At 42.7% G+C, this 18,272-nt stretch overlaps 1 protein-coding gene across 1 annotated transcript in view; it reads right to left on the reverse strand.

Moving 5' to 3' along the window:
• The window catches only part of Aplip1 (JNK-interacting protein Aplip1), a 63,891-nt gene extending 50,192 nt beyond the window's left edge, over positions 1 to 13,699 (reverse strand). Inside the window, exons 1-5 of the mRNA XM_075872233.1 lie at positions 13,564 to 13,699; positions 12,719 to 12,760; positions 6,043 to 6,196; positions 3,048 to 3,126; positions 328 to 523 (exon numbers count right to left, since the gene is read on the reverse strand). Coding sequence (XP_075728348.1) covers positions 328 to 523; positions 3,048 to 3,126; positions 6,043 to 6,159 — 392 coding nt within the window. The 5' untranslated portion in view covers positions 6,160 to 6,196; positions 12,719 to 12,760; positions 13,564 to 13,699. The remainder of the gene's footprint in view (positions 1 to 327; positions 524 to 3,047; positions 3,127 to 6,042; positions 6,197 to 12,718; positions 12,761 to 13,563) is intronic.
• Positions 13,700 to 18,272: the final 4,573 nt, after the last annotated feature.

Consider the following 18,272-nt stretch of genomic DNA (forward strand, 5'->3'; position numbering starts at 1 on the left):
AGACGGCAGGCAATAAAAGGAAAGACAAGCCACAACTGGCACAACAGACAAGTGTGGCCATCAGCATCGAAAAACAGAAGTATGACAAGTATTCGCTTTGTTCCTTGTAGGACCAATCTCTCTTATGATGAACATATACCTCACTCGTCAATAGTCACAAAAAGGTTAATGAAAAGTGACCATGTAGCAGCATTTAGTCCGGATAGAGCCTAACCTGGATTAGTCTTGATTGAGATCAGAACTGCCCGTGTGACACCGATACAAGACAGCTTCAAAGTAAAACGAATCCAGAAACTCCCCAGAAGCTACTGGTCGGGCCAACTGTACCTGAGACAGGACTTCGGCTGAGCACCAGAAGTGTCGATCTCAAGGTATAGTCGATCCGAGACCTGCCGGATCAACTTGGTGGGGCCGGACTCGGGCGGCAGAGAGGACTGCTGCGGCCCATCGCGATCCGCGCCCCGAAGCTCGTCGGCCAACGAGCCCGGATGCTGCTGCTGCTGTTGCGTCAGCTTTGCCAGCGCTGTGGAGGCAAAAACGTGGTGTTCTCACTTCCACTTCAATAGGCAACATATCACACTCAAGAAAACACACAGTGCAAAAAAAAAAATCATTTTTGAGGGGTTTCACAAGGTACACAATCATACTTCATAATAATGAAGCTGCATCTTACAGGAAAATAAGTTCGTTATATCCAAAGGTTCATTATAAGGGTATATTCCTAGCAATATATCTATTGCATGGCTATTTTTTATTTACTTTATTATAAACAATATTTCGTTATATCGAGGTTCGCTAGATCGAAGTTTAAGTGTACCTGGTAGCAACTTTCTGGAACGGCACAGCCAAAGCTAGGTGACCAGAGCTTCTGACCGTGTTACTATGCCAAGTATTCAACCCGCGGGCAATTACAGTTTTCATTTCACAAGCGCATCCCAACATTCATTTCCGTACAATCCTCCCCGGCTTATACGCTTAATTGAGAACTGATGTTATGAAACATGGGTTGCTTATACTATGTTTACAGGATTGCAGGTCGACCCATTTTATGTTAATTTGAAATCCGATGTTGGGAGGTGGACCTAGAATCGGAAACTGATTTCGCTTGTAAAGTCTGCCTCAAAAACTTTCCCGCAAAGCTAGCTTTCAAGCACTGCTGTGAAGCCACCTTGACACACCAGAATGCAACTTTTTTTCTTTGAGACATAATAAATAAATTCGTTTTTAGAAAACAAGTTGGTGCGCTTTTTTTTTTTCCAAGCAATTTTTGTGAGGTCGACCTGTGTTCTATTCGACTTAGAATTATGTAAATATAGTACCCTTAATCACAAGCTATCACAGGTATACTTATGAATGTAGCATATTCAGAATAAATACCACGACTCATAGCCAATCTCTTTTGCAAATCAGGTTATAATGCTAATCTTCCACAAATTCAAGCCCACGTACAAAGTGAGAACCGTTGAGTAATATCTGCTTCTTTTTTTCTTCCCTCAGATAAATTATTCTGTATGGCTAAGGAACTGAAAGCTTTACTGAAATGACCAGCTTAAATTTTGAAAGAAATCACAGGCATGGCCGAGCAGAACCGGCACATTTGAAGATTGTACACAAAGGCAAGACACCATTTCATAAATTTTGTTACAAACAGAATCAGCGTCATTTTCCTTTTTTTTTTTTGGAGATGCAATAACTTTTTTGAGACACTCGTTAGTATTCTGTCAGGGAATGCAAAAGCATCAATAGACAGCAATCGATTGGTGAAAAAAGTAATTTTGGTCGAATAATTTCTAAATGAATTTGAATAATATTTAATATTAATAATATTCTCTGGTGTTTTACGTCTCAAAACCACAATACGATCACAAGAGACGCCTCGGTGGGGGGCTCCGGTAATTCTGATCATCTGCTGCTCTTTAACATGCACCGATATTGCACAGTACATGGACCTCTACTACATCAGCTCCATTGAAATGTCACCCCAATGGCCGGTATCAAACCAATGACCTTCTGGTCAGCAGCCGAGCACCTTAGCCACTGCTAACGGGCAAACCGAATTGAATTCGAATAGTATATATATCACATGTTATAAATAGAAATGAGCATATTTGTCATGACTCAACTAACCAGCGCAATATTGAAAAAAAATTATAAACTGACACAATGCTTGTTCAAAATGCCACTCCTTTTGTTTATAACGAAGTGGAAGAAACAGTGAATAGCATCCCGGTTCAACTTTCGGTAGAATGTGAGTGATAATTTGTAAAAAATGCTACGTTATAAAATTTCCTATACTTTAAGCATATAAGCCGGTGTAACAAGCTTTCAAACTGAAAAAAAAAATGATGAATCAATGCGAGGGTAACATGTTCATTTAACATTGAAGTGTGGCCTCATGACAGTGCGAGTTTCCTCTACATACGCCTTTTGACAGCCTAGCATCCCCACACGGAAATGAAACCCCCTTTACAGACGATTACACTCAAACCTCGTTATAACCAAGTTGCACCTTACAGGATAATAAGTTCGTTATAACCAAAAAGTTTGTCATAAAGGTATATTTCTAGCGCTATGTCTATTGCAAGAGTACTCTTAAATTACTTTGTTATATAACTGATATTTTGTTATATCCAGGTTCTTTATATCGAGGTTTGAGGACACATGACGATTATTATGCACCTATTAGTTCATTTGAAATGTTTTGAAATTTTTAATAATTTAAGTTCCAATTGAAGCGAATGCTGTAATATTCGTTTGAATATTCGAAACATTTGAATATTTGCACAAGCCTAGATTCGGTATATATCAAAAATATATTTGAGGGGATCTTACAACTATTCGATATGCACAGTAATTCATTATATACGCATATTTGAACTGTACACAGCAAGCTAAAATGAGAGGGCAGGGTAAGTACGTCTGTCAGTGCTGATTTTGAACACCTTACACAAGCTCGGAGGCCACTGATCCCCATTCATTTGCATTGTATTACGTTTTCAAAATGCAGGCAATGCCCCAAGCAGACTGCTCCAAGACATGCTACTCACGTTTTCGGTTGGCTGGGATGGCTGGCAGTCTTCTCCGCCGGCGCTCCGTGCTGCCGCTGGCTGACAGCTCGTTCATCATCTGCCGCACGGTCGATGAAAGCGAGGAGAAGGGCCAGAGAAAGAAACGTGACCAAACCAGGGTAGAGTAAAACGTCTTGTACATCTTACGAGCAAAGAGGCTCGCAACGCCTATACGCCCCCGCCAGACAACACTTAACAATGCTTGTCTAACCTAAAGAAAACGTGCACAAAGAAAAAAATTGTCGGTTTTGATCCTTTCAAGTTACGATGTAGGGAACTTAAAGATGGAAACAAATGCAATTTATATCCGCTCGTTTGTCTATTGTGGAACGACTTATTCTGCAACAATACAAGACATAAAGACATATACAGAAAAAAAAACACTAAAGAGAGAGATGTTCCTAGTGTGCAGGTCTGAAATGACAGACATTCACCACAAGTCGAAATGTTGCCTCCAGCAGCATTCCCTGTTCGTAGATTTCTTGTCGCACAAACTCAAAGACAAATAGACGAAAAAAGGGGCAGCCATGTCATCTATGCATTTTTCTTGCGTAGCAGCAATGTATGCAGTTTTCTGTGCATTTGTTGCGCAGTAGCAAAATATGTCCTCTTCTGACCGTTTTTTTTTTGTTTTTGTTTTTTACTCTTGGGTGAACGAAACTTTTTTAAATCCCTGAACTGTCTACGTGGTCGTTTGGAGCCGCTGCCCAGACAAGCTGAATGCCAGTGACCTAAGTTTAGACAATGTCTAAAAAATGAATGAATCAACGTTGGACATAACAGCAAATCGATATTTTTCATTGAATCCTTTAAAAAAATTAAAGACTGGGTCATGAACTAGGAGCCACTTGCTTACGGTTTGCCAGTATTCGTGCCCCAATTTCTGATGGTGAGGACAAATACAAGGTAAGGCAGTGCATGTAGTGTACAATGAAGGCAACATGTGATAGAAGAGAGCACATCAATCTAGTGTACGCTCAAACAACCTAACAATTCAGACAGCCTATGCTAGTGTGCACAATGAGCATGTGTCACTGCAACATCCGCTGCTGTATCAATGTTGCAATGTAAGCTTCTGAACCCATTGTGAGCGCAATTGGTACAAAAGGAATGTGCAAATACATATGTGCAATCTACATATGTACCCATGTCACTGGGTAAATGTTTCTAACTTGACATAAATACATTCCAGAAAACAGAAACAACAAGTAAACGTCTTATAACGTGTCAGGTTTCCATTGTTGGCGTAACATGTTACAAAGTGTTTTAAGAATAACTTGAGGTGAAGAATTGCCTACAAAACCCAGTATTATTTTATGTCATTAACTTTTTGCCTCCCAAAGAAGAGCTCAGAAAGTTTACACATTTCGCATGCCCGTCGTCATGAACCAGCAGAGGTTATTCGTGCCAAAATGTCCAGATTTCTCTTACGAAGGATGTTCTGAGCTAACGTACGGGTAAAATTGTCTATCACCCGCACAGATAGTACACAATGTTTCATTTTTCCACCTCAGCATCGGAAGGAAGTCCTGCAGCAAGCCATGCAGAAATTAAATTTTCATCTTGCACTTCTTCATTTACTGTCTCTTTATTCTCTGAAAATGAAAAGTTATTCTGAACTAATTTCACGCACTTATTCAATGTGCCAAATAACACATTTGTATGATTCGAATTATTTAATGCCAACTATTTATTGTCTACCAATTATATTTATTTTATATTAATTAAAATGCCACATTTAACACATTCATTTATTTGAATTATTGTATGCAAACTATTTATTGTCTCCCAATTCTCCAATAGTTAAACATTATTCTGAACGGATATGACACATTTATCCGATGTGCAAATTCTGCAGTGCTCCAGGAGACACAAAAAAGGAATTTCAAAATGCTTTTTCCCCAAAGTGCTTAGGTTGTAAATAGCAAACTCTAGTACTAAGAACATAGCATCTGTAAGAACGCCACCTTTTACGCAGTGAGTGTGCCAGAACTTTTGCTCACTAGCAACATGTGAAATGTAGCATCCCTAAGTATACAATACAGCCATGGACACTGTGTACAAAGTGATAAAACTTATTACGACGACAAAATGTGCTATTTTAGCTAATTTTCGTCTGAAGAAATATAGACGAGGTCACAGACCAAGGGACGTGAAAGTCGGCAAGCGATTTCATCATGGGTAACCGAATGCATTGAGCAACACACAACGAATAAAACTTTCTTATTACAAATTACCGTCAGGACAGTTAATTGGTCTCTGATATGCAATGTTGACTATAACAGTAAAGATAATAACTGGCTCTGCAATGTTGACTATAACAGTAAATATAATAACTGGCTCTCGTAAACCGACACTCTGGCTCACACAAAAATCCTACGTACAACAGCTAATTTCAGTATCCTAGAAACACCCCTACTAGGTACAAGCAATGGAGCACCCGTTGTCATCAAATGAGCTTCTGAAGACTCATTTATATGGCGATGCAAGCAGTCAAATGTTTTTTCTTTTTCCAATAGATGACTTGATATTTTGAAATAATCAAGGAATTATGGCTGAAAAATGACAATCCATAATTATTTTGTCATTCTGTTACCCTAAAAGGGCTTCAATCCTTGGACTAACCAAATATTTATTACAGCAGATATCAAAGTAATTCTACCATTTTCTGTTTCCCTATAAAAAAAAAGATGCGGGAAGACGGGTCACCGACCAACATTCATATCTAGTTCACAATAATTGACAATTTGCTACACACTCACACTTCGTCATAACAAACAAAATTACATCTGCCACGAAAATACTTTGTTGCATCCGAAAATTTGTTATAAACGTATATTCTTAGCACTGCACTTATGAAAAAAACAATTCTTCGCTTACTTTGCCATGACCAATAAATTCATTAAGTGGGGGTTTGTTATATCGAGGTTTGATCTTTGTAACAAGTTTCAACAAATGCAGCTTCAGTACTCACCGCACATGCGTGATTGACGGCGTCAACCAATTCCCTGTCGCCGCCATCTTCCAGGGGCGACGGCAGGCGGCACTCCTGTTCCGGAGGAGGGGAACAGGGCACCTGCTGCTTGTTCATGTCGTCCGTGTGGGAAAAGTCCACATCATGGGCTATCCTGAATGCGGACGGCCATCAACAACAACACGTCAGCTTTCGGGCAGTCAAGATGCTGGTGAACTGACCACTGGCGTTCCTCATTACGTTTGATGGGACACTGTATGCACCTTATTCACCACACACACCATACGCTTCTAGCGCCAGCTATATCCCTTTCGATCACGGTGTGTAAAAATGTGCACGCCAACTTCGATAGCACGTCATGCACCGCACGTTTCATCAAATGGCTTGAAACAGTCTGCACATTCTTCAAGGCCTCCCAAGTGGAAAACTGGCAATCAGTTACCTACATTATGCAGCGTATTACTGCAGAGGATTACTTTTCTGGATACACTGGCATGTTCAATGATTGTTCGACGTGACACGTTCCCATTAGGAAAAGTATTCTTTTTTCTTCACACGAAAGAAATACAGCCCAAAAACAAACTTCTCATGCACTTCGGACCTAATACTGGATTCTTTTTACGCAACTGCTGAAACTGGCTGATAGAACAATAATTAGATAACTGGTTACTCGATAACTTTAACCTTGGTATGTTCTGTGCAGATTCCCACAGTACTGCTAGCAGAGACAGTCACTCTGCAACGCACTAGACCAACTGCACAACCAGACTCTTTCGAAAGAAAGAATCCTGTGCTACCGACAGGGAAACGAAACCAGTCCCTCCAAACCACTGTGATCAAAACACCCTGCATATGTGTGCATGTGTATTTTTTTTCCTAATTTATTTTGTCTCTCTCTATCTACATCCTCTATTCGACTCTTGTTTTCCCCACCCCTGTACAAGGTAGCAAACCATTTCTTCTAGGTTAACCCCCCTGTCTATTCCATTTATTTATTTTTAATTACGAAAACTTCCATGAAACAACGCTTCATTTTCTTACTTAGAATGTAATACTGAGCGCCTTGGAATTTAGCCAAGCGAAATTAATGCGTTTCTCACAGTGCATCATAATTCCTGACTGAATGGGGTCTATCTGGCCGAGTTACCTTAGCCAAGTCATGAAAAAAAAAAGTGTGTTACTTGCCGTATCAGAGAACAGCGCCAATACAGGAGACAAAAAAATACCAACAGGACTTGGCGCTGCTTAGCAACAACATGTAACAGCATGTTATCCAGCGCCCAGTCCTGGCAGTCTTGTGCTGTGTATCTGCGTTGTTCTCTGCGTTTAAGCCAAGCCAACGCGAGCTCGAGTTTATACTGTTTTAAAGTACATGCCACAGTCGGTTTCAGCCTAAGCATAAACACAGACTCCACCCAAAGAGCCCCAATGAACCTTTGATCTATCCACTAGGAGAGTCACACGGTTGTTTCTCTTCAAACCGTAATTTTTTGCTGCTATTACAAATACCATGCATACTAAACATTATAATTAAGGTTTGGTGTGCCTACTTAAAGGGGCCCTGCAACACTTTTCAATGTAATTGTCTAGTGGTTTCACGAAAAGAGTGTATCGCCTCGCAAATCGACTGCCACAAAAATATTCAAGATCCGTCGCCTACAAGCAGAGTTACCCTGTTTTACAGTACACTTGTGGTGCTTTCTCTCATCTCATATCAGCGAGTGTGCTGAAAACTACGCAGAAAAAAGGGGAAGAAGACAAGGGGGGTGAGGAGATGCACCCCTTCAGATCACGTCACGTCCTTCAACGTTTTCAGTTTTTTTTTTTTTTCTCCAAATACGCAACTTCATGTCAAGGTGATCGCCAGCACGCATACAGGCACTTTGCGGCGTTGCACAGGGTCCACGAAAATCTGCAGACAGTGGGTAAATGGTGCAGAAATTTGGGTACATGGCATCACCTATAGACTAATTTACGAGTGGTTTTGACATTTGAATGCCACCATATTGGGCTGTTAACCACTGTGTTTTACATCGTTAAATACAAAATGAAGTGTTACGGTAGACACATGCGTGTGGAAACGATCTGACCGGTCCATACGACTTTTCATGGCGTCATTCATTCATGTTGCAACATACAAAAGCAAGAAAATATCAGCTCAACAGCCTAATATGGCATCACCCACATGTCTTAGGCAAAATGGTCTATAGAAAGAAGAAAGAGTGATTTCGAGTTGAATTTGAGAGTTCTATATTCCAGTCTGCGTGCCGCACTGCAATGTTTCACTCGCATGTTCACGAGAGCCTCGATTGCTGATTGGCAGTGATTTCCAGCCAAGCCAAAGAAATGTTCCGGGGCCTCTTTGAAATATTACATCTCACCGAGCAGTGATGTCGGAAATCTTTGTTGAAATTCACCAGGACGTTAAAAGTTCCTCGCCGAAAACCAGTGACACTAACATGTGTCTGTGTGGGAAACTCACTGGCGTGATCAAAGGTTTCCGATATCCCTATATGGAGCTAATACAATAGGCTGAGGAATCTATGTGAATTATTTCTGGGTGGAGCTCGAAATACCTAGCACGGAGCTGATCCACATTCTTAGGTTGTAACCGAGTATAGTCTGGCATGTTTTTCCACCACTTTGTCCCGGTGACTCGGCAACCATGAAAATTCACATAAGTTGTCAGGATTGAAATACACGTCTAAACTTGAAAATATTACACAGGTACACAGGCACATCAAATCAACCTCAGTGAATTATGTGAGAAGTTCCTTATCCTGTACTTCAATTGCGAACAAACATTAACCGCTGTTATTCAGACGCGATTATGCAGACACTAGTCGAGGTGGGAGGTGTTGATTTGTGATAATGACAAAGAAGATTTTTCTTATGAACATTTCTATTTCTTGCAACTGCTTTGATAATGAAAAATATAGGGCAAACTTATTGTAAAATAGCCACAGGCACGCAGCTTAAAGGCACACTTAAGTGAAACAATGGCTTGGTTTAGGTCAACACACTGCAATCTGAAAATTCTAATGTCAAAAGTTTCGATACCATAACTTGATTATTACTGGGTGAAATTAAGGTTGAAATTTCATCTTTCAGTCCTGCGCAAAAATATTCGCATGTGACGGTCACGAGTTTTGAAATGTATTTTTTTTCATATTTTCACGGCATTGGCTCAATGAAATGTTCTGAAACTTGAAAAGTTAATTCTGCGGCACCCACACATGGCAATGTACTTCATTTTTACCAACTAGAAGCTACGTAGGACCTGGTAGATGCTGCCAAAATCTACGGCATCAGGACGTTTGGTGTGCAAGTCGCAACGTGGTGTCTCCACCTGCATTTTTCATTCACCCATTTACTCGTTTACCAAGCGCCATTTTGAGTGAAGAGTGGTCTTTTTGGGACTGTGAAAAGGTACGTCACTAACACACAAAAAAAAATTGTTCTCTCTTGTTGTGCATTTAATATTCACACAGCTAAACAGCAGTTGTGAAGCAAAGACTGTCTCTATAGGTGCCACCACAATAAAAAAAAAGATAACAGCGAACACAAAGACATTGGATGCAACGCACTGGGACTGCCCAACCACATTCTCCATTGTCTGATGCAGTCTCGTGAACATCTGTCTATTAATCAACTACACTAGATGTAACCACGGCAGCACTGAGCAGTTACGTGGCTTCACTGTATGTTGGCTTCATATAGCTGTAACCAACAAGAAGTCAAACTTCTCACAGCCTCTTAATTAGTTTCCTTTTGCCGTGTTTCCATCCATCTATATGGTAACCACGTATTCTAGGTTCTGCGAAAGCCCGCGAAATACAATGCAGTTGTAATTTTGTGATGAAGATGTTCTCAAGAGAATGCGATGCAGAGAGTATTTGGACTAGGAAACGTGACGTCGTCAGGGCATGCGCCCCTTTCGCCGCTCTGACAGGGACATCTCTTTGTTGAAGCATTGGCTACAGCGAGAAATTGCTCAACAATTTCACGCCACTTCGAACCTCCGCGTTTGACCGAACATCTGTCTTGCGTCAATTTGTCACAGTTCTACAATGTACAGCCCCGCAAAATGAAAGGGGCTGCAAAAAACAATTGTACAGAAGTTAAGACTTGTAACATGAAGGTACATGCTTTCTTTTTTTCCATTTTGGAAACCATCTATGCCACCAGTATCACCATCCTGTGTACCCCTCTGACAAGTGTGAAAGCAGGCTACATCTGCAGTTAATTTTTGGTTTGTATATCTCTCACCAGCAATACCATGGCAGCCTTGAGGAGCTTTGAGACCCTTGCCGTTATATTTTTACGCTGTGCTGTTAGTCACACATATGAATAGCCAGGTTGTGGGTTCATTTCCAACGAACAAAACAGGTGATTTTCGTCCATTGTAATTACGATCAAACTATGTCATAGTTACTATGCTATTAATACAATAATAATTTGTTGCCCCTGTGCTTTCCTCGGCCTAATTGGAGGGTGAATTCATATGGACGTGCCTTTCCCGCGAAAAGTTCTTTTATTTTGCCCACACATCATTAGGATAGTTTCACTTATGTGGATCACTGAGAGGCATTCACTTTGTCACAGGTTCTACATTCGCAAAACAATTTCGAGTCAATTACACCACTGTAACTTATTTAATATCTAGAGTTCTAGGTCAAGGATATGATTATAGACGCCGTAGCTGAGGGCTCCAAAAATTTTAACCACTTGGTGTTAACAGACACTGACATTGCACAGTGCACAGTCCTCAACCATTTCGCCACCACTGAAATGCGACCGCCATGGCCGAGATTGAACTTGCGACCTTTGGGTCAGCACCCAAGTCACTGATTTACTATGGCGGACCAAGTGAACCACTGTCCAAGACGACATTACAACTACAGAGTCCAGTCACATGCTTTAAAGGGGCCCTGCAACACTTTCTGAGCACGGTCAGAAAATGCTACCTATCGGTAGTAGAGGCTCCAGAGAACAAGCCTGCCAAATATTATCGCGCAGCATGTGGCCGGAAATTTCCAATGAATTCTAAGATGCTTATAAACCAAACAGAAAATAATACCAAAAAAAGTGTAAGGGATGTTATTAGAGTTAATTGTAATGCAAATGTGAAGAAAGCTAAGTGGACGAAAAGATAACTTGCCATCGGCAGGGGGCCAAACCTGCAACCGTTAGTCAGCTGCCAGGTCGTAATAAGATCACGTGCTACGCGATGTCAAAAGACAGAAAAAGAGTGTGCCACGCTCGCCGTCCTGGCTAATAGGGGCACCGACTGACACTCCCACATTGAAATGCACACATATACCCGATAAAATTAACAGGGAGATGGCCGCTGCGATAGCTCAGTTGATAGAGCATCGGACGCATTATTCGAAGGTTGCAGGTTCAGTTCCTGTCCACACCCGTAATCTTTTTGTCCACGTTTGTATCTTCATATTTACATTACATTTATAACACATAACTTCCCCTGTACTACTTATGGCATTACTCTCGCTTAGTTCTAATTATTACTGTGTCTATCAAAGAAAAACAAGCCCTTAAAATGCCCGTTCTTTTCATAAATTCTCTATTTTAGCTAAAAATCACTTCGTCTTCTCTCGTAAAATGATACTACATATTCAGAAACCATCATAGGCTCAGATATCACGCCATTGGCTTGTTTGAGCAACACACGCTCGGGAGCTACTGGGGCCGCCGCGAAAGCCCCCCGACCTGTCTGAGTGCGATGAAATCGAAAAGCCGTGCATTAAAAGAGAGAAAAAAAGGGGGGCGGGAGGGGGGGGAAGTGCTCAAGGTTATGAGGCACGCATGACGTATTTTCATTCCCCTGTTCCCTTTCTCCCTGCTTATTCATCCAGCGCTTTCATGAGGACGAGAGAAGAGAGAGAGAAAGCAATTGCAGCATGCAACCAATCAGTGCAACTCTGCTCGTACTGGACACATTCTCAAAATTTTAGCACAAGTGAATTCGTAAGGGAATAAGCTTCTTTAGTGAATCCATTGCATGACTACTTCGAAAAGTGTACCGAGGCCTCTTTAACAGCCAATTTAAACTAAATCTATGAACTCGATCACGCATACAAGCCGAAAGAGGGGGCATTGAAGTACAGCACACCCAAGACATATTTAATCGATCCATGCTGCTTGACACCAGCTGTGCAACAGAGAAAGTCACAATGAAGGAAGGTCGATTGCGATTGAAAGTGACACTTGTGACTGTGCCACGACATGTTCATTTAATGTGGTGCTGGCTGCGAACCCAGTAAGAAGTTACCAACAAAACGCAGAAGTCTAAAACAAAGCACAAACCTGCCGAGATGTCTAAGCCATTTGTAATTTATTGAAATGTTAGACTTTAATAATGAGACATCAAAAGAAATCAGGAGGTCCCAATACAGTCTCTTGACCATGGGACCTCCTTCTGCATACTAAATGCTTGTTTGGTACACAATTTTTATCAATAAAATTCTTATTCTGATGGTGCACTGCATGACATGTATGTGTATGATTATTGGCTATGTAGAAACTGAACGACTTTTTTTTTGTACCCATATACATGTTTTTCAAAAGAGCCATTGCCGAAGTACTCTACAGAGAACACTAAATAATTTATGACAAGCGATAAGTGAAAATCGGGAAACAAAAATGAAATCCTTACCATTACCAAGCAGCCGAGCGTATCATCACCAGCAAAACGAAACTAAAAGAAAAAGAACGCAAGAGAAAACGCAAAAACAACGAATGAACAAAACTGAACAAAAATTACACAAGAACACGGGTTGACATCAGGCGAGAAAAGGTAACAAGTTGTAGTACGTGCTATACGTTAACATGCCAACATGAAAGGTAGAATATACGTAATTAGAACAACGGGGGCAGAAAAAGCGTCCTCGATATGGAAATAAACAGCTGCGAGGTCTCGAACCAGCCAAAATTAACGCCCGCTCCACGCTGTCACGGCAAGAGACGTGACCGGGACGGGCAACAGAGCCACTAATCCGTGAAATGCCAGCTGAAGGGCGGGTAGAAGAGCTGTCAAAAGACGCACGGCTTCAATAACAACAAACCCGGCTTGTAAAGTACGCGATGCGCATCTTCTAAGCTCACGAGAGCCCAATACGACTTTCCTAGTGGGCAGTTTCTCCGCATCAATTGAACCGTAGAGTTATCCTTACGTAACAGTAAGAACGGATGGGTAGATCACAACAGCACCATTTAGCGTAGTGCAAAACGCGCGGTTACAGCTTCACAAAACCACGAACGGTATCGCAGTTTTTGACAAAATCAAAAGCAGTCCGTCCCGTCCTCAAAAGCGGCTAACGTGTCCGACACCCGATTCCATGCCCGGTATTAGTTTACAAAAATCACGAGCGCTCCCAAAGGAGAACCACTATCACGCGATAGGCGCATCTCCCTAGACAGACTAGTTGGTCTCCCAGGCACCACCGAGACGTACGGTAGGCTCCGGTTTAAGTCCTAGACAAAGCCTGGTCATTCGCTTACCTGTAGCAATTGATGGGTGCCTTAATATGTTGGGGCATCTGGTCAAAAAATATCTTGAAAGGCTCGAATTGCGGGTCAGCCATATTACCAGCGACCACACAGGGTTATACATTGGCGGTTGGCACGGAGGAATGGGCGGTTGGCAACAGCAGCGGATGAATGGGTGGATGGATAGATATGGCTGTACCCTTTAGATCGGGCGGTGGCTAGCGCCACCAAGCCGTAATACTTAATGAACTCAAAACTATATTTATTTATTTTTTCCTTAAAAAGTGAGTTTGAGGATTCGCACTTTGCAGTGTAGAGTTTATTTTCACTCGTGCCTTCACTTTAGCCACCAATGAGATAACCTCCTTCTAGTTAACTCTACTTGCCTAAAGTCTATTTTGCCCTCCCGGTCCCTAAACCCCAGTGCTTTGAAAAACTCTGCGCCATCATCCTGAACTATAGGGTGAAGCCCTTTACAGAACATTACCAAGTGTTCGGCAGTTTCTTCTTCCTCTCCACACGCACTGCATACTGTGTCTACCCCTTCGTATTTGGCCCGATATGTCTTGGTTCGCAGTACTCCCGTCCTTGCCTCAAACAGTAGAGAACTACCCCGAGTATTATCATAGATCCTTTCCTTGGCAATTTCCTGCTTAAAAGTTCGATAGATCTCTAGTGCGGACTTCTTATTCATGCCCATTTTGCACATGTCAGTCTCCGTTTCCTTCACTTTCTTCTTAACCGATAGTTATTTTTGGTTTGGCCACCTGCTGTTTTCTAAGTATTTACCAGTCAACTTCCTGGTTCGCTTCCTCCATTTTGTATAGACATTCTTCATGTACAAGTAGCTGAAAACCTTCCTAGCCCAACGCTCCTCCTTCATTTCTCTCAATCGCTTCTAAAATTTTATCTTGCTGCTAGCTTCCCTGCCCTCAAATGATGTCCATCCCATATCACCTTGTACTCCCTGATTTGGTGTATTCCCGTGAGCTCCTAAAGCAAGCCTACCTATTCCACGTTGCTTAATTTCTAATCTTGCTTGAACTTCTGATCTCATGAACAAGACCGCATTGCCGAACGTCAGCCCTGGAACCATGACCCCTTTCCATATTCCTCTCACAACATCATACCTATTGTAATTCCACAGTGCCCTGTTTTTCATCACTGCTGCATTCCTGTTACCTTTAGTCGTCACGTATATTTCGTGTTTCCTCAGGTACTCGGTCCCATTGCTTATCCATACGCCCAGATATTTGTATTTATCTGTTATCTCTAGCGTGACGTCCTGTATCCTAAGCTCACTACCTTCGTTGTCATTGAAAATCATGACTGCTGATTTTTCCTTACTGAATCTAAAATCTAACCTATCTCCCTCATTACCGCAGATGTCCATCAATCTCTGCAAATCTTCCTTGTTGTTGGCCATTAGCACTATATCATCTGCGTACATTAATGCTGGTAGTGCCTGATCAATAAGTTTTCCTTGTTTGACTAAAGAGAGGTTGAAGCCCAGCCCACTTCCCTCTAATTTTGCCTCTAATCCTTGTAGGTACATCATGAATAATAAGGGTGACAGGGGGCCCCCCTGCCTAAGCCCCCGTTTTACCTCTGCAGGCTTGGATACCTGTTTTTCCCACTTTATAACTACCTTTACATTTATAGATACCCTTTAAAAGATTAGTGACTACATGTTCCACGCCTAGTGTGTCCAGTATTCCCCACAATTCCTCTTGAACCACGCTATCGTACGCTCCCTTGATATCCAAGAATGCTAGCCACAGGGGCCTGTGTTCCTTTTCTGCTATTTCGATGCACTGCGTCAGTGAGAACAGAGAACAGTATGGTGGTGGTTCCTAGTGACGAAAAGGCTGAGCGTTGTTGGTTTCGGTTATGGAGCCTAGTGCGCCAAATACAATTTTAAAGGTTGAGCTGCCAGAATGATCACCACAGCACGTTTAAAACATATCCGAATCAAAATATACGCTACGCAACAGAGATCGCACAAGCCTCTGAAGCTCTCGGAGTCAAGATTCTGTTTTTCTTCTTTTCATTTACCCGCTAAGTTATCTTTTACGGCTCTATCTTTATGAAGTGACAACGTGCATTGCACGCTGGTGTATCGAGACTAAATCACCAAAATGATACAAAAAACACGTTGAAAGCATGAGGCACAGCGAACTAACGAAGCAGTGCGAATGTCACGACAGCCATTCAGAAAGTTTCGCGAGCGAACCAGTTCGGGGAATTCCCATCCTTTCGGCGCCATGAAAATGCACAACATTCGGTTACGAACAGCAGATATCTTTTGTAGCCATTGACGACGGCCTCCTCACTGAATCACTGTACGCTTACTTAACACTGTCGTGCAAGGACGCTTCATCGTCGCGTCAGCAAAAACAGGGCGGTTGCGTTCGGAGCCAGTTTGTGAGTGAGCGGTGTATACTTTAGGGCATAGCGATTTTCAATTTTTTCTTTCGATATAATGTAGGCATGCACAGCGCTCCTGCATAAGTACTGGAGGACAGGACATACTATATGCTACCATCAAATGGAAGCATATAGGTGTTCTGTGATATACCATATCGCCGCCTCTGACGTACGAAGGGACATCAAGTGGTACCGACTGTGCGAAGTGTTCGAACACTCCAGTGATTCAGACTGTTCAGCCTCAGCTTTTCTTGCTTTGAAAGAGCTGGTTGGGTTTGTGTTAGCTACAAAAGAAGTTATATTGCTTGCTAAAAAAGATTTTTAGCGAGCCACGGAGCATGTGGCGCCACGGACGAGCAACATGAAGAGGTTCTATAGTATAAGGCGAGTAGCTGTGTAAATCATCTAGACTTCTGAAAATGAAACATTCTCTCGTTTCGCGTGCATCTGTCTTCACTGAAGTCAGCGAAATGGCGTGCACCTGTCTCTTACTTTGCGTGCAAAGTGCGTGGCCGAGAGATAAACGTTTTATTTCGCATGGATTGCATGCCACGCGCGATTGAAGGCGACACCTCAACCAGTTTTCAGAGTGGTATCAAGTATAGCCGAAAGGGAACGATATTGGACAGTGCTTGTTAAACTCTCACGACCTTTTGTAAGGGCACCGAATTATTGTACCAGTAGCTCAGCACAACACGGTTGCTTACAGAAACAGTGACATTTAAGTATTCAACGAAAAAAAAAAACAGCATTCGGACCGAATAATTCTCTCCTCCATTGTGCTGCAGACTGCTGTATAAAGCCTGCCAGCCAAGCCTGAATAAATTTCACCCAATTTCTTCGCGCACATTACAGCAAAGTTCCACGTCGTACTCGCCGAAGATTTTATTCTCAACGCAGTACATGAAATTGTTTCCCTAAAGTGCTTATCGCACACGCGACAATAAAGCAGCGTTGCTTCCCGCAACAACGGCTTTATTGTTCATGCACCCTGCTGCTTTTAGGTATCGGGGTAGCAGGAAAACTCGCGCCACAGTGTGAAGTACTGACCACATCACGAGTTCCTTTAATCATACAAGGGCTTTACAGTGGAGTTGCTGCGATTCCAGGCTTTGGGAATCGGTCTTTCCAGCCTTAGAGTAAACAAAGATAATTAGTTCATATGCGCCCAATTCACGAAATATACTGTCATTCTAACTCGAACTTTTTGAGGGTGCACGAATGCTAAAAAAAATGGCCGCTGGATGGATAGTATGATAGCCGAGTTGTTTCGCCCATTTTAGTTTGATCAGTCATGTATGTCACTGCCCCGACGTTTTCGAAGGGCTCGTTCCCATTAGGCTTGCTCGAGTGTGCCCCGCACTGCGGTATCGAGCTGTACACAAACCACATGACTGGAAAATTTGCAGTTTCGGGGATGAGAGCAAGTGCGCTGCACTGAGATTCTCATAAATAGTTGAGTCACGTGATGTCGTTTACTGCGTCACAGCTACAGCAGCACCAGCCTCTCCGCTGCTCGGCCTCGAGGCCAACGCACAGCCGCACAAACATTTTTAGCCAACCAGAACCTGTTCCGCCATTGAGAGCAGGGCTTATTGGCTGGCGCTGCCCGTGATGTCACTGCCTGAGTGATAGCACTGATAGGAGAAAGGGGACAAGAGCTCGGTCTTCAGTTGCCTGCTGGCATCGGCGTTGAACGCACGTGCGTTACGTTGGCAGAAAAAAAAGTATCGCTTCCCGTAAGTACACCGCTTTATCGTCATGCCCGTCAACCGTGCCCCGACTAGTGACGATCTTATTTCGCAAGCTCAAGGGAAGATGAAAAACACTTCGAGCCTGCTTCGCTACGTCTTGCTCGCGGAGAGTCTGAAGATATGGGTCCCGTGTGATGATTCCGCAAGCGACGATTCATCGAGCGATGACTCGTCCAGTGAAGATTCTTGGAGCGATGACACGTCGACTGACGATGGTGCGGGTTCGGCACCTGCTGTTTCAGGCGCTGGAGTCGAGGTAGGTATTGCAGAGGCGTCTACTGGACCTGATACTGTCTGTAGGGTTTTACCGTCTGTTTCAGATGACGACGCCGGACCGCCCTGCAGGCATCGCAGAATGGACAACTTCCCTGGCGAGTAGCGAGTTGACACGGACGATTTGAATACCCTGGAGCTCAGACCAGGACCGAGCGGCTTTCAGGACAGCTCTTCGGAAGAAGACGACGGTGACGTCTAGCCAGTGCGTGGGGCGCCCTTAGCCATTTGGCTGGACGTTGACTGGGAGGTATTTGAAAAGCCACT

Source organism: Rhipicephalus microplus, chromosome 8 (genome assembly GCF_043290135.1).
Source record: "Rhipicephalus microplus isolate Deutch F79 chromosome 8, USDA_Rmic, whole genome shotgun sequence".
NCBI classification, from domain to species: domain Eukaryota; kingdom Metazoa; phylum Arthropoda; class Arachnida; order Ixodida; family Ixodidae; genus Rhipicephalus; species Rhipicephalus microplus.